This window comes from Oncorhynchus mykiss, chromosome 25 (genome assembly GCF_013265735.2).
Source record: "Oncorhynchus mykiss isolate Arlee chromosome 25, USDA_OmykA_1.1, whole genome shotgun sequence".
Lineage (NCBI taxonomy): Eukaryota > Metazoa > Chordata > Actinopteri > Salmoniformes > Salmonidae > Oncorhynchus > Oncorhynchus mykiss.
The window spans coordinates 41,915,014-41,932,660 of record NC_048589.1 but is presented as its reverse complement, the minus strand read 5'-3'; the positions used below and the strand labels follow the sequence as shown (position 1 = coordinate 41,932,660).

General features: G+C 34.2%; 1 protein-coding gene across 7 annotated transcripts in view; it reads right to left on the bottom strand.

Annotated features, from left to right (window-relative positions):
* The window catches only part of LOC110504274 (mitogen-activated protein kinase kinase kinase kinase 5), a 156,509-nt gene that overhangs the window by 5,119 nt on the left and 133,743 nt on the right, over window positions 1–17,647 (bottom strand). For all 7 annotated transcript variants that reach the window (XM_036962933.1, XM_036962932.1, XM_036962934.1 and 4 more), the window contains 3 exons: window positions 17,410–17,502; window positions 3,725–3,795; window positions 1,622–1,677 (listed from right to left, as the gene is read on the bottom strand). In XM_036962933.1, the coding sequence (XP_036818828.1) occupies window positions 1,622–1,677; window positions 3,725–3,795; window positions 17,410–17,502 (220 nt within the window). The remainder of the gene's footprint in view (window positions 1–1,621; window positions 1,678–3,724; window positions 3,796–17,409; window positions 17,503–17,647) is intronic.

Genomic DNA, 17,647 nt, shown 5'->3' with positions numbered 1-17,647 from the left:
TCTGACAGTGTGTGGGGTCTAGGGACTTTCCTGCCACAGCGCCCACTCTGCTGCATTCTTGGGTTGTGAATGGGATAGTGTAACCAGCCAGTGGGTGGATCATTGAAGTTGTAATGTGTGACTCACATGTATAATATGTGGAGGTTTTCAAGCCTCTTCTGATAACGTTGAGATTACAATGACTTTTCCCACTCTGGATCTTATCATACTGAATGATCAAAGACTGTTGATTTGATCTGTGGCACCTGCCTCGCCATAGGAATGGAAGCAAACCGGGAGAAAGAGATGGAATCTCTCTGTAGAGAGGTCTGAAGAGGACTCTGAAGGACTCAGGAGAGAGAGAGAGAGGAGTTGGATGTTTGGTGGTTTCCAGGCAATGAACAATGATCCTGTGCAAGGACACTGGGGATAACAGCTAGCTACCAGCCCTGACCTCTATGGCTTAAGAGGTCCAAAGGACACTACCTCATCTAACTAAAGAGGAGGAGAGGAAAAACAATGTAGAGAGAGAATATAGAGATGAGAGAAAATAAGGGAGATAAAAAAGCAATGGATATGAGAGAAGGGGGAGAGGGATATATGAGAGAAAGGAGGAGAGGGATATATGAGAGAAAGGAGGAGAGGGATATATGAGAGAAAGGAGGAGAGGGATATATGAGAGAAAGGGGGAGAGGGAGATATGAGAGAAAGGAGGAGAGGGATATATGAGAGAAAGGAGGAGAGGGATATATGAGAGAAAGGAGGAGAGGGATATATGAGAGAAAGGAGGAGAGGGATATATGAGAGAAAGGAGGAGAGGGATATATGAGAGAAAGGAGGAGAGGGATATATGAGAGAAAGGGGGAGAGGGATATATGAGAGAAAGGGGGGGAGAGGGAGATAAGATGGATATGAGAGAAAGGGGGAGAGAGAGATAAGATGGATATGAGAGAAAGGGGGGAGATAGAGAATATGGATATGAGAGAAAGGGGGGAGAGGGAGATAAGATGGATATGAGAGAAAGGGGGGAGAGAGAGATAGGATGGATATGAGAGAAAGGGGGAGAGAGAGAGAAGATGGATATGAGAGAAATGGGGGAGAGAGAGAAGATGGATATGAGAGAAAGGGGGGAGAGAGAGATAAGATGGATATGAGAGAAAGGGGGGGAGAGGGAGATAAGATGGATATGAGAGAAAGGGGGGAGAGGGAGATAAGATGGATATGAGAGAAAGGGGGGAGAGGGAGATAAGATGGATATGAGAGAAAGGGGGGAGAGAGAGAAGATGGATATGAGAGAAAGGGGGGAGAGGGAGATAAGATGGATATGAGAGAAAGGGGGGAGAGGGAGATAAGATGGATATGAGAGAAAGGGGGGAGAGAGATAAGATGGATATGAGAGAAAGGGGGGAGAGAGAGAAGATGGATATGAGAGAAAGGGGGGAGAGAGAGATAAGATGGATATGAGAGAAAGGGGGGAGAGAGAGAAGATGGATATGAGAGAAAGGGGGGAGAGAGAGGGAGATATAAGAGATGGATATGAGAGAAAAGGAGAGCAAAAGAGAGGGGGGGGGGGAAACGTAAGAGACGACGGGTAAGAGAGGACAGGAAGAAGAGTGATGAGTTAAAGACCAGCACCACCCACCTGTCAGATCCTAGGAGGCGGAAGACTCTGCTGGGATCAGAAATCTCCTGGGTGACCTGCACATGAATGAACATGGTAACATACACAGTATTCCACACAGGGAATTGTTGAGGAACTACATTGAAAAATCCCATCTGTACCCAAAGTTACAGCCAGAGTGCTACACTCTACACAGGAGAAAGAATCTTTTCATTTCCATGCATAATATTAGTGATGTGTTTTCGGACAATCCGCACCGTCACCCCAGTAGACCCTGCACAGTCACCCCAGTAGACCCCACACCGTCACCCCAGTAGACCCACACCGTCACCCCAGTAGACCCACACCGTCACCACACACCGTCACCCCAGTAGGCCCACACCGTCACCCCAGTAGACCCACACGTCACCCCAGTAGACCCTGCACAGTCACCCCAGTAGACCCCACACCGTCACCCCAGTAGACCCACACCGTCACCCCAGTAGACCCACACCGTCACCACACACCGTCACCCCAGTAGGCCCACACCGTCACCCCAGTAGACCCACACGTCACCCCAGTAGACCCACACCGTCACCCCAGTAGACCCACACCGTCACCCCAGTAGACCCCACACCGTCACCCCAGTAGACCCACACCGTCACCCCAGTAGACCCACACCGTCACACCAGTAGACCCCCCACCTTCACCCCAGTAGACCCCACACCGTCACCCCAGTAGACCCACACCGTCACCCCAGTAGACCCCCCACCTTCACCCCAGTAGACCCCGCACCGTCACCCCAGTAGACCCCGCACCGTCACCCCAGTAGACCCCACCGTCACCCCAGTAGACCCCACACCGTCACCACAGTAGACCCACACCGTCACCACAGTAGACCCCACACCGTCACCCCAGTAGACCCACACCGTCACCCCAGTAGACCCCACACCGTCACCCCAGTAGACCCCACCGTCACCCCAGTAGACCCCACACCGTCACCACAGTAGACCCCACACCGTCACCCCAGTAGACCCACACCGTCACCCCAGTAGACCCCACACCGTCACCCCAGTAGACCCCACACCGTCACCCCAGTAGACCCCACACCGTCACCACAGTAGACCCCACACCGTCACCACAGTAGACCCCACACTGTCACCACAGTAGACCCACACCGTCACCACAGTAGACCCCACACCGTCACCACAGTAGACCCCACACCGTCACCACAGTAGACCCACACCGTCACCACAGTAGACCCCACACCGTCACCCCAGTAGACCACACCGTCACCCCAGTAGACCACACCGTCACCCCAGTAGAACCCACACCGTCACCCCAGTAGACCACACTGTCACCCCAGTAGACCCCACACCGTCACCCCAGTAGACCACACTGTCACCCCAGTAGACCACACCGTCACCCCAGTAGACCCCACACCGTCACCCCAGTAGACCACACCGTCACCCCAGTAGACCCCACACCGTCACCCCAGTAGACCCACACCGTCACCCCAGTAGACCCCACACCGTCACCACGGTAGACCCCACACCATCACCCCAGTAGACCCCACACCGTCACCCCAGTAGACCACACCATCACCCCAGTAGACCCCACACCGTCACCCCAGTAGACCCCACACCGTCACCTCAGTAGACCACACCGTCACCCCAGCAGACCCCACACCGTCACCCCAGTAGATCACACTGTCACCCCAGTAAACCACACCGTCACCCCAGTAGACCACACCGTCACCCCAGTAGACCACACCGTCACCACATAATTTTAAAAAAATTACACCGTCTGGTTTGCTTAATATAAGGAATTTTAAATGGTTTATACTTGAACTTTTAGTACATTTGTACATTTGATCAATTCAATTTACTTTTGATAATTATGTATATTACTTAGACTTTTACTCAAGTAGTATTTTACTGGGTGACTTTTACTTGAGTCATTTTCTATGAAGGTATATTTACTTTTACTCAAGTATGACAATTGGGGTACTTTTCCCACCACTGCTGTTTAATTTGGACATTTTCTGAAATGACAACGCAAAAATACAAACAAATAATATTTAGAGTCTGGTTGTATATAGTTAACGAAGTGACTGAATGGTTGTGTTACTACAGTAATAACTACCTCGTTGGACTTGAAGCTCTTTCCCTGCATGCCGTGCTTCCAGAAGGCCAGAACACTGTCCTGAAGGCACACTGGAGCAGGAGGAGAGGAGGGTAGAGCGACGTCAGTCAAGACAGGAAGGATATCAGCAGTGGTAGGAGGAGAGGAGGGTAGAGGGACGTCAGTCAAGACAGGAAGGATATCAGCAGTGGTAGGAGGAGAGGAGGGTAGAGGAACGTCAGTCAAGACAGGAAGGATATCAGCAGTGGCAGGAGGAGAGGAGGGTAGAGGAACGTCAGTCAAGACAGGAAGGATATCAGCAGTGGTAGGAGGAGAGGAGGGTAGAGGGACGTCAGTCAAGACAGGAAGGATATCAGCAGTGGTAGGAGGAGAGGAGGGTAGAGGGACGTCAGTCAAGACAGGAAGGATATCAGCAGTGGTAGGAGGAGAGGAGGGTAGAGGAACGTCAGTCAAGACAGGAAGGATATCAGCAGTGGTAGGAGGAGAGGAGGGTAGAGGGACGTCAGTCAAGACAGGAAGGATATCAGCAGTGGTAGGAGGAGAGGAGGGTAGAGGGACGTCAGTCAAGACAGGAAGGATATCAGCAGTGGTAGGAGGAGAGGAGGGTAGAGGGACGTCAGTCAAGACAGGAAGGATATCAGCAGTGGTAGGAGGAGAGGAGGGTAGAGGGACGTCAGTCAAGACAGGAAGGATATCAGCAGTGGCAGGAGGAGAGGAGGGTAGAGGAACGTCAGTCAAGACAGGAAGGATATCAGCAGTGGCAGGAGGAGAGGAGGGTAGAGGGACGTCAGTCAAGACAGGAAGGATATCAGCAGTGGTAGGAGGAGAGGAGGGTAGAGGAACGTCAGTCAAGACAGGAAGGATATCAGCAGTGGTAGGAGGAGAGGAGGGTAGAGGGACGTCAGTCAAGACAGGAAGGATATCAGCAGTGGTAGGAGGAGAGGAGGGTAGAGGGACGTCAGTCAAGACAGGAAGGATATCAGCAGTGGTAGGAGGAGAGGAGGGTAGAGGGACGTCAGTCAAGACAGGAAGGATATCAGCAGTGGTAGGAGGAGAGGAGGGTAGAGGAACGTCAGTCAAGACAGGAAGGATATCAGCAGTGGCAGGAGGAGAGGAGGGTAGAGGGACGTCAGTCAAGACAGGAAGGACATCAGCAGTGGTAGGAGGAGAGGAGGGTAGAGGGACGTCAGTCAAGACAGGAAGGATATCAGCAGTGGTAGGAGGAGAGGAGGGTAGAGGGACGTCAGTCAAGACAGGAAGGATATCAGCAGTGGTCTTTTCAATTACATTATATTTAGATAATTTAGCAGGCACTCTTATCAAGAGTATCAGTCAGTGTATTTACCACAAGTAAACCTTTCCTTAATAAAGCAGATATCATATACATTATTACACAGTTACTATACATATTATAACACTGTTACTATACATATGCTATAACACTTACTATACATATTATAACACTGTTACTATACATATTATAACACTGTTACTATACATATGCTATAACACTTACTATACATATTATAACACTGTTACTATACATATTATAACACTGTTACTATACATATTATAACACTGTTACTATACATATTATAACACTGTTACTATACATATTATAACACTGTTACTATACATATTATAACACTGTTACTATACATATTATAACACTGTTACTATACATATTATAACACTGTTACTATACATATTATAACACTGTTACTATACATATTATAACACTGTTACTATACATATTATAACACTGTTACTATGCATATTATAACACTGTTACTATGCATATTATAACACTGTTACTATGCATATTATAACACTGTTACTATGCATATTATAACACTGTTACTATGCATATTATAACACTGTTACTATGCATATTATAACACTGTTACTATGCATATTATAACACTGTTACTATGCATATTATAACACTGTTACTATGCATATTATAACACTGTTACTATGCATATTATAACACTGTTACTATGCATATTATAACACTGTTACTATGCATATTATAACACTGTTACTATGCATATTATAACACTGTTACTATGCATATTATAACACTGTTACTATGCATATTATAACACTGTTACTATGCATATTATAACACTGTTACTATGCATATTATAACACTGTTACTATGCATATTATAACACTGTTACTATACATATTATAACACTGTTACTATGCATATTATAACACTGTTACTATGCATATTATAACACTGTTACTATGCATATTATAACACTGTTACTATGCATATTATAACACTGTTACTATGCATATTATAACACTGTTACTATGCATATTATAACACTGTTACTATGCATATTATAACACTGTTACTATGCATATTATAACACTGTTACTATGCATATTATAACACTGTTACTATGCATATTATAACACTGTTACTATGCATATTATAACACTGTTACTATGCATATTATAACACTGTTACTATACATATTATAACACTGTTACTATACATATTATAACACTGTTACTATGCATATTATAACACTGTTACTATGCATATTATAACACTGTTACTATGCATATTATAACACTGTTACTATGCATATTATAACACTGTTACTATGCATATTATAACACTGTTACTATACATATTATAACACTGTTACTATACATATTATAACACTGTTACTATACATATTATAACACTGTTACTATACATATTATAACACTGTTACTATACATATTATAACACTGTTACTATGCATATTATAACACTGTTACTATGCATATTATAACACTGTTACTATGCATATTATAACACTGTTACTATACATATTATAACACTGTTACTATACATATTATAACACTGTTACTATACATATTATAACACTGTTACTATGCATATTATAACACTGTTACTATGCATATTATAACACTGTTACTATACATATTATAACACTGTTACTATGCATATTATAACACTGTTACTATACATATTATAACACTGTTACTATACATATTATAACACTGTTACTATACATATTATAACACTGTTACTATACATATTATAACACTGTTACTATACATATTATAACACTGTTACTATGCATATTATAACACTGTTACTATGCATATTATAACACTGTTACTATGCATATTATAACACTGTTACTATACATATTATAACACTGTTACTATACATATTATAACACTGTTACTATACATATTATAACACTGTTACTATACATATTATAACACTGTTACTATACATATTATAACACTGTTACTATACATATTATAACACTGTTACTATACATATTATAACACTGTTACTATACATATTATAACACTGTTACTATACATATTATAACACTGTTACTATACATATTATAACACTGTTACTATACATATTATAACACTGTTACTATACATATTATAACACTGTTACTATACATATTATAACACTGTTACTATACATATTATAACACTGTTACTATACATATTATAACACAGTTACTATACATATTATAACACAGTTACTATACATATTATAACACTGTTACTATACATATTATAACACTGTTACTATACATATTATAACACTGTTACTATACATATTATAACACTGTTACTATACATATTATAACACTGTTACTATACATATTATAACACTGTTACTATACATATTATAACACTGTTACTATACATATTATAACACTGTTACTATACATATTATAACACTGTTACTATACATATTATAACACAGTTACTATACATATTATAACACAGTTACTATACATATTATAACACTGTTACTATACATATTATAACACTGTTACTATACATATTATAACACTGTTACTATACATATTATAACACTGTTACTATACATATTATAACACTGTTACTATACATATTATAACACTGTTACTATACATATTATAACACTGTTACTATACATATTATAACACTGTTACTATACATATTATAACACTGTTACTATACATATTATAACACTGTTACTATACATATTATAACACTGTTACTATACATATTATAACACTGTTACTATACATATTATAACACTGTTACTATACATATTATAACACTGTTACTATACATATTATAACACTGTTACTATACATATTATAACACTGTTACTATACATATTATAACACATGTTACTATACATATTATAACACTGTTACTATACATATTATAACACTGTTACTATACATATTATAACACTGTTACTATACATATTATAACACTGTTACTATACATATTATAACACTGTTACTATACATATTATAACACTGTTACTATACATATTATAACACAGTTACTATACATATTATAACACAGTTACTATACATATTATAACACTGTTACTATACATATTATAACACTGTTACTATACATATTATAACACTGTTACTATACATATTATAACACAGTTACTATACATATTATAACACTGTTACTATACATATTATAACACAGTTACTATACATATTATAACACTGTTACTATACATATTATAACACAGTTACTATACATATTATAACACTGTTACTATACATATTATAACACTGTTACTATACATATTATAACACTGTTACTATACATATTATAACACTGTTACTATACATATTATAACACTGTTACTATACATATTATAACACTGTTACTATGCATATTATAACACTGTTACTATGCATATTATAACACTGTTACTATACATATTATAACACTGTTACTATACATATTATAACACTGTTACTATACATATTATAACACTGTTACTATACATATTATAACACTGTTACTATACATATTATAACACTGTTACTATACATATTATAACACTGTTACTATACATATTATAACACTGTTACTATACATATTATAACACTGTTACTATACATATTATAACACTGTTACTATACATATTATAACACTGTTACTATACATATTATAACACTGTTACTATACATATTATAACACTGTTACTATACATATTATAACACAGTTACTATACATATTATAACACTGTTACTATACATATTATAACACAGTTACTATACATATTATAACACTGTTACTATACATATTATAACACAGTTACTATACATATTATAACACTGTTACTATACATATTATAACACTGTTACTATACATATTATAACACTGTTACTATACATATTATAACACTGTTACTATACATATTATAACACTGTTACTATACATATTATAACACTGTTACTATACATATTATAACACTGTTACTATACATATTATAACACTGTTACTATACATATTATAACACTGTTACTATACATATTATAACACAGTTACTATACATATTATAACACTGTTACTATACATATTATAACACTGTTACTATACATATTATAACACTGTTACTATACATATTATAACACTGTTACTATACATATTATAACACAGTTACTATACATATTATAACACAGTTACTATACATATTATAACACTGTTACTATACATATTATAACACTGTTACTATACATATTATAACACTGTTACTATACATATTATAACACAGTTACTATACATATTATAACACTGTTACTATACATATTATAACACAGTTACTATACATATTATAACACTGTTACTATACATATTATAACACAGTTACTATACATATTATAACACTGTTACTATACATATTATAACACTGTTACTATACATATTATAACACTGTTACTATACATATTATAACACTGTTACTATACATATTATAACACTGTTACTATACATATTATAACACTGTTACTATGCATATTATAACACTGTTACTATGCATATTATAACACTGTTACTATACATATTATAACACTGTTACTATACATATTATAACACTGTTACTATACATATTATAACACTGTTACTATACATATTATAACACTGTTACTATACATATTATAACACTGTTACTATACATATTATAACACTGTTACTATACATATTATAACACTGTTACTATACATATTATAACACTGTTACTATACATATTATAACACTGTTACTATACATATTATAACACTGTTACTATACATATTATAACACTGTTACTATACATATTATAACACTGTTACTATACATATTATAACACAGTTACTATACATATTATAACACTGTTACTATACATATTATAACACAGTTACTATACATATTATAACACTGTTACTATACATATTATAACACAGTTACTATACATATTATAACACTGTTACTATACATATTATAACACTGTTACTATACATATTATAACACTGTTACTATACATATTATAACACTGTTACTATACATATTATAACACTGTTACTATACATATTATAACACTGTTACTATACATATTATAACACTGTTACTATACATATTATAACACTGTTACTATGCATATTATAACACTGTTACTATACATATTATAACACTGTTACTATACATATTATAACACTGTTACTATACATATTATAACACTGTTACTATACATATTATAACACTGTTACTATACATATTATAACACTGTTACTATACATATTATAACACTGTTACTATACATATTATAACACTGTTACTATACATATTATAACACTGTTACTATGCATATTATAACACTGTTACTATGCATATTATAACACTGTTACTATGCATATTATAACACTGTTACTATACATATTATAACACTGTTACTATACATATTATAACACTGTTACTATACATATTATAACACTGTTACTATACATATTATAACACTGTTACTATACATATTATAACACTGTTACTATACATATTATAACACTGTTACTATACATATTATAACACTGTTACTATACATATTATAACACTGTTACTATACATATTATAACACTGTTACTATACATATTATAACACTGTTACTATACATATTATAACACTGTTACTATACATATTATAACACTGTTACTATACATATTATAACACTGTTACTATGCATATTATAACACTGTTACTATACATATTATAACACTGTTACTATACATATTATAACACTGTTACTATACATATTATAACACTGTTACTATGCATATTATAACACTGTTACTATGCATATTATAACACTGTTACTATACATATTATAACACTGTTACTATACATATTATAACACTGTTACTATACATATTATAACACTGTTACTATACATATTATAACACTGTTACTATACATATTATAACACTGTTACTATACATATTATAACACTGTTACTATACATATTATAACACTGTTACTATACATATTATAACACTGTTACTATACATATTATAACACTGTTACTATACATATTATAACACTGTTACTATGCATATTATAACACTGTTACTATGCATATTATAACACTGTTACTATACATATTATAACACTGTTACTATACATATTATAACACTGTTACTATACATATTATAACACTGTTACTATACATATTATAACACTGTTACTATACATATTATAACACTGTTACTATACATATTATAACACTGTTACTATACATATTATAACACTGTTACTATACATATTATAACACTGTTACTATACATATTATAACACTGTTACTATGCATATTATAACACTGTTACTATGCATATTATAACACTGTTACTATACATATTATAACACTGTTACTATGCATATTATAACACTGTTACTATACATATTATAACACTGTTACTATGCATATTATAACACTGTTACTATACATATTATAACACTGTTACTATACATATTATAACACTGTTACTATACATATTATAACACTGTTACTATACATATTATAACACTGTTACTATACATATTATAACACTGTTACTATACATATTATAACACTGTTACTATGCATATTATAACACTGTTACTATACATATTATAACACTGTTACTATGCATATTATAACACTGTTACTATACATATTATAACACTGTTACTATACATATTATAACACTGTTACTATACATATTATAACACTGTTACTATACATATTATAACACTGTTACTATACATATTATAACACTGTTACTATACATATTATAACACTGTTACTATACATATTATAACACTGTTACTATACATATTATAACACTGTTACTATACATATTATAACACTGTTACTATACATATTATAACACTGTTACTATACATATTATAACACTGTTACTATACATATTATAACACTGTTACTATACATATTATAACACTGTTACTATACATATTATAACACTGTTACTATACATATTATAACACTGTTACTATACATATTATAACACTGTTACTATACATATTATAACACTGTTACTATACATATTATAACACTGTTACTATACATATTATAACACTGTTACTATACATATTATAACACTGTTACTATACATATTATAACACAGTTACTATACATATTATAACACTGTTACTATACATATTATAACACTGTTACTATACATATTATAACACTGTTACTATACATATTATAACACTGTTACTATACATATTATAACACTGTTACTATACATATTATAACACTGTTACTATACATATTATAACACTGTTACTATACATATTATAACACTGTTACTATACATATTATAACACTGTTACTATACATATTATAACACTGTTACTATACATATTATAACACTGTTACTATGCATATTATAACACTGTTACTATGCATATTATAACACTGTTACTATACATATTATAACACTGTTACTATACATATTATAACACTGTTACTATACATATTATAACACTGTTACTATACATATTATAACACTGTTACTATACATATTATAACACTGTTACTATACATATTATAACACTGTTACTATACATATTATAACACTGTTACTATACATATTATAACACTGTTACTATACATATTATAACACTGTTACTATACATATTATAACACTGTTACTATGCATATTATAACACTGTTACTATACATATTATAACACTGTTACTATACATATTATAACACTGTTACTATACATATTATAACACTGTTACTATACATATTATAACACTGTTACTATACATATTATAACACTGTTACTATACATATTATAACACTGTTACTATACATATTATAACACTGTTACTATACATATTATAACACTGTTACTATACATATTATAACACTGTTACTATACATATTATAACACTGTTACTATGCATATTATAACACTGTTACTATGCATATTATAACACTGTTACTATACATATTATAACACTGTTACTATGCATATTATAACACTGTTACTATACATATTATAACACTGTTACTATACATATTATAACACTGTTACTATACATATTATAACACTGTTACTATACATATTATAACACTGTTACTATACATATTATAACACTGTTACTATACATATTATAACACTGTTACTATGCATATTATAACACTGTTACTATGCATATTATAACACTGTTACTATACATATTATAACACTGTTACTATACATATTATAACACTGTTACTATACATATTATAACACTGTTACTATACATATTATAACACTGTTACTATACATATTATAACACTGTTACTATGCATATTATAACACTGTTACTATACATATTATAACACTGTTACTATACATATTATAACACTGTTACTATACATATTATAACACTGTTACTATGCATATTATAACACTGTTACTATACATATTATAACACTGTTACTATACATATTATAACACTGTTACTATACATATTATAACACTGTTACTATACATATTATAACACTGTTACTATACATATTATAACACTGTTACTATACATATTATAACACTGTTACTATACATATTATAACACAGTTACTATACATATGCTATAACACTTACTATACATATTATAACACTGTTACTATACATATTATAACACTGTTACTATACATATTATAACACTGTTACTATACATATTATAACACTGTTACTATACATATTATAACACTGTTACTATACATATTATAACACTGTTACTATACATATTATAACACTGTTACTATACATATTATAACACTGTTACTATACATATTATAACACTGTTACTATACATATTATAACACTGTTACTATACATATTATAACACTGTTACTATACATATTATAACACTGTTACTATACATATTATAACACTGTTACTATACATATTATAACACTGTTACTATACATATTATAACACTGTTACTATACATATTATAACACTGTTACTATACATATTATAACACAGTTACTATACATATTATAACACAGTTACTATACATATTATAACACTGTTACTATACATATTATAACACTGTTACTATACATATTATAACACTGTTACTATACATATTATAACACTGTTACTATACATATTATAACACTGTTACTATACATATTATAACACTGTTACTATACATATTATAACACTGTTACTATGCATATTATAACACTGTTACTATACATATTATAACACTGTTACTATAAACCAGGGATCATCAAATTGATTCAGCCGTGGGTCAATTTCTTCCGGAGCGGATGGTCAAGGGGTCGGAACATAATTACAAATAATTACATAATTAATTAATTACATAATTATTAATTAACTACATAATTACAATAATTACATAATTAATTAACTACATAATTATTAATTAACTACATAATTACAATAATTACATAATTAATTAACTACATAATTATTAATTTGTAGACAGAAAATTGACCGCAAGAAACCCAAACAGATGTGTTTGATTTAAAAAATATATATATTTCAAACTTTGCTTCCATTTGTGTATGATCACGTATTGCACATTTTGGGGAATATTCAGGAGGAGGAAACTTATCGTGGGAATTAACATGAATATATGGGAATTAACGGAAAAATATGCAAATTAATATTAATACCATTTAAATGGAGACAGAAACAGAAACCTTTTACCTTATCATAAGTAGACATATTAGCAAATTATTAAAACCTTCCAATATAAATTTTACAAAACAATTTAGTTACGAATTGAACTTTAATTAAATGAGTTGACTCTTCACATGGGATGATTTCACTGAACAACAAAAGGGAAAATGGAATGATCCATCGCATCTCCCAAAATGTTTTCAACATACAGTTGAAGTCGGAAATTTACAAACATCTTAGCCAAATACTTTTAAACTCAGTTTTTCACAATTCCTGACATTTAATCCTAGTAAAAATTCCCTGTCTTAGGTCAGTTAGGATCACCACTTTATGTTAAGAATGTGAAATGTCAAAATAATAGTAGAGAGAATGATTTAGTTGAGCTTTTATTTCTTTCATCACATTCTCAGTGGGTCAGAAGTTTACATACACTCAATTAGTATTTGGTAGCGTTGCCTTTAAATTGTTTAACTTGGGTCAAACGTTTCGGGAAGCCTTCCACAAGCTTCCCACAATAAGTTGGGTGAATTTTGGCCCCTTCCTCCTGACAGAGCTGGTGTAACTGAGTCAGGTTTGTAGGCCTCCTTGCTCACACATGCTTTTTCAGTTCTGCCCACAAATCTTCTATAAGATTGAAGTCAGGGCTTTGTGATGGCCACTCCAATACCTTGACTTTGTTGTCCTTAAGCCATTTTGACACAACTTTGGAAGTATGCTTGGGTTCATTGTCCATTTGGAAGACCCATTTACGACCAAGCTTTCACTTCCTGACTGATGTCTTGAGATGTTGCTTCAATATATCCACATAATTTTCCATACTCATGATGCCATCTATTTTGTGAAGTGCACCAGTCCCTCCTGCAGCGAAGCACCCCCACAACATGATGCTGCCACCCCCGTGCTTCACGGTTGGGATGGTGTTCTTCGGCTTGCAAGCCTCCCACCTTTTCGTCCAAACATAACAACGGTCATTATGGCCAAACAGTTCTATTTTTGTTTTATCAGACCAGAGGACATTTCTCCAAAAAGTACCATCTTTGTCCCCATGTGCAGTTGCAAACTGTAGTCTGGCTTTTGTATGGTGGTTTTGGAGCAGTGTCTTCTTCCTTGCTGAGCGGCCTTTCAGGTTATGTCGATTTAGGACTCATTTTTACTGTGGATATAGTCTCCCCTCCAGGAGACTGTCAAAAATGATGACAACACCACCCCAACAGGTGTTGCTGGGCAGCTTCAATGTGGTGCTCTCATTCTTCTCACTTTTCTTGGTGAGGTAGATTGCTGCCATAACTTGATGACCCTTCACATACCTAACCATTTCATTGGCTCTCTTGTAGAGGGTATCCATTGTTTTCAGTGCCATTATGTCCTTGAGGAGCAGCTTCAACACATGAGCAGCGCAGCCAATGGGTGTGATGTGAGGGTAGGACTTTACACCACTTTACACCAAGCAGCCTTCATGTTCGCAGCATTGTCTGTCACAAGTGCAAGTACCTTCTGTGGTCCAAGGTCATTGATGACTGCCTTCAGCTCATCTGCAATGTAGAACCTGGTGTGTCTGTTGTCCCTGGGGTCTGTGCTCTTGTAGAATACTGGTTGAGGGGTGGAGATGATGTAGTTCATTATTCCTTGCCCACAAACATTCAACCACCCATCGGAGATGACTGCAAATACAGTCTGCTTTCTCTATGATTTGCTTGACCTTCACTTGAACTCTGCACCCAGCAAATTAGTAGATAAAGCATGTCTGGTTGGAGGGGTGTATGCTAGGAAAAGAACATTCAGAAATCTCTTCCAATTCACATTGCCTGTGAGCGTCAGAGGTGAACCAGTTGCATACACAGCTCGAGCAAGACCTTCATCAGCATTTCTCGGACTACGTTCCTCCATTGAGAGAAAAACACTTCTGATTCCAGGAGGACCATGAGCTGTTGCTATCGATAAGGTGTCTGATTCATCATTTTCACCTCGATTAGAAGTAGAGGAACTTAAGTCAGAGGTTGCTTGTTGTGAGGGCTAAGGGAACTTTATGCACTTGGCCAGATGATTCCGCAAGAATGCACTGTGGATGCAGAGGGTTGGAATTCCATTGAATTGGGGAAGTTTAACCAAAATATGCCACAAGACCTAGAATTGCCTTATGTGTGTCCCACAAAAAAAGTTCACCGTTATAAGCTAACTTTTTTGCTGAATTTAAGCAACATTCCCAGGCTCAACTTCTAATGGAAAATGTCCGTAAATTTCCAGGAAAGTTTCCGACCCTTTGCGACCCTAATCACGTGTCGCTCTATTATACGTGGGAATAGTCGGGAACAGATTTCTTAATTTCAAATAACTTGGAGCTGATTTCCTGGTGTTTTTACAGGTCTTCTATGTCCAACATTGAAAATTCCACACACAAAAATAAAGTTGGGGGGCCAAATAAAACCAGTTGGGGAACGTCATAATACTTCCTGTACACGTTATAACACTTCCTGTAGACATTATAACACTTCCTGTACACGTTATAACACTTCCTGTACACGTTATAACACTTCCTGTACACGTCATAACACTTCCTATACACGTTATAACACTTCCTGTACACGTCATAACACTTCCTATACAAGTTACAACACTTCCTGTACACGTCATAACACTTCCTATACACGCTATTACAATGGATGTACAGTAGAAGGTGAATAAGAGAGCACATCTTACCAACGGATCCAATGGTGAAGTCAAAGCTGAGCTCCGAGGCTAGCTTCTTGTTGGACTTCAGTCTTCCCTGGAGGTTAACGATCTTGAGATTTTCTAGAAGAGGAAGAGAATCCTTTAGAATAGTGGGTTGGATAAAAGCAGAAATTCACAGTGTATCACAAAAGTGAGTACACCCCTCATATTTTTGTAAATGTTTGAGTATATCTTTTCATGTGACAACACTGAAGACTGAAGAAAT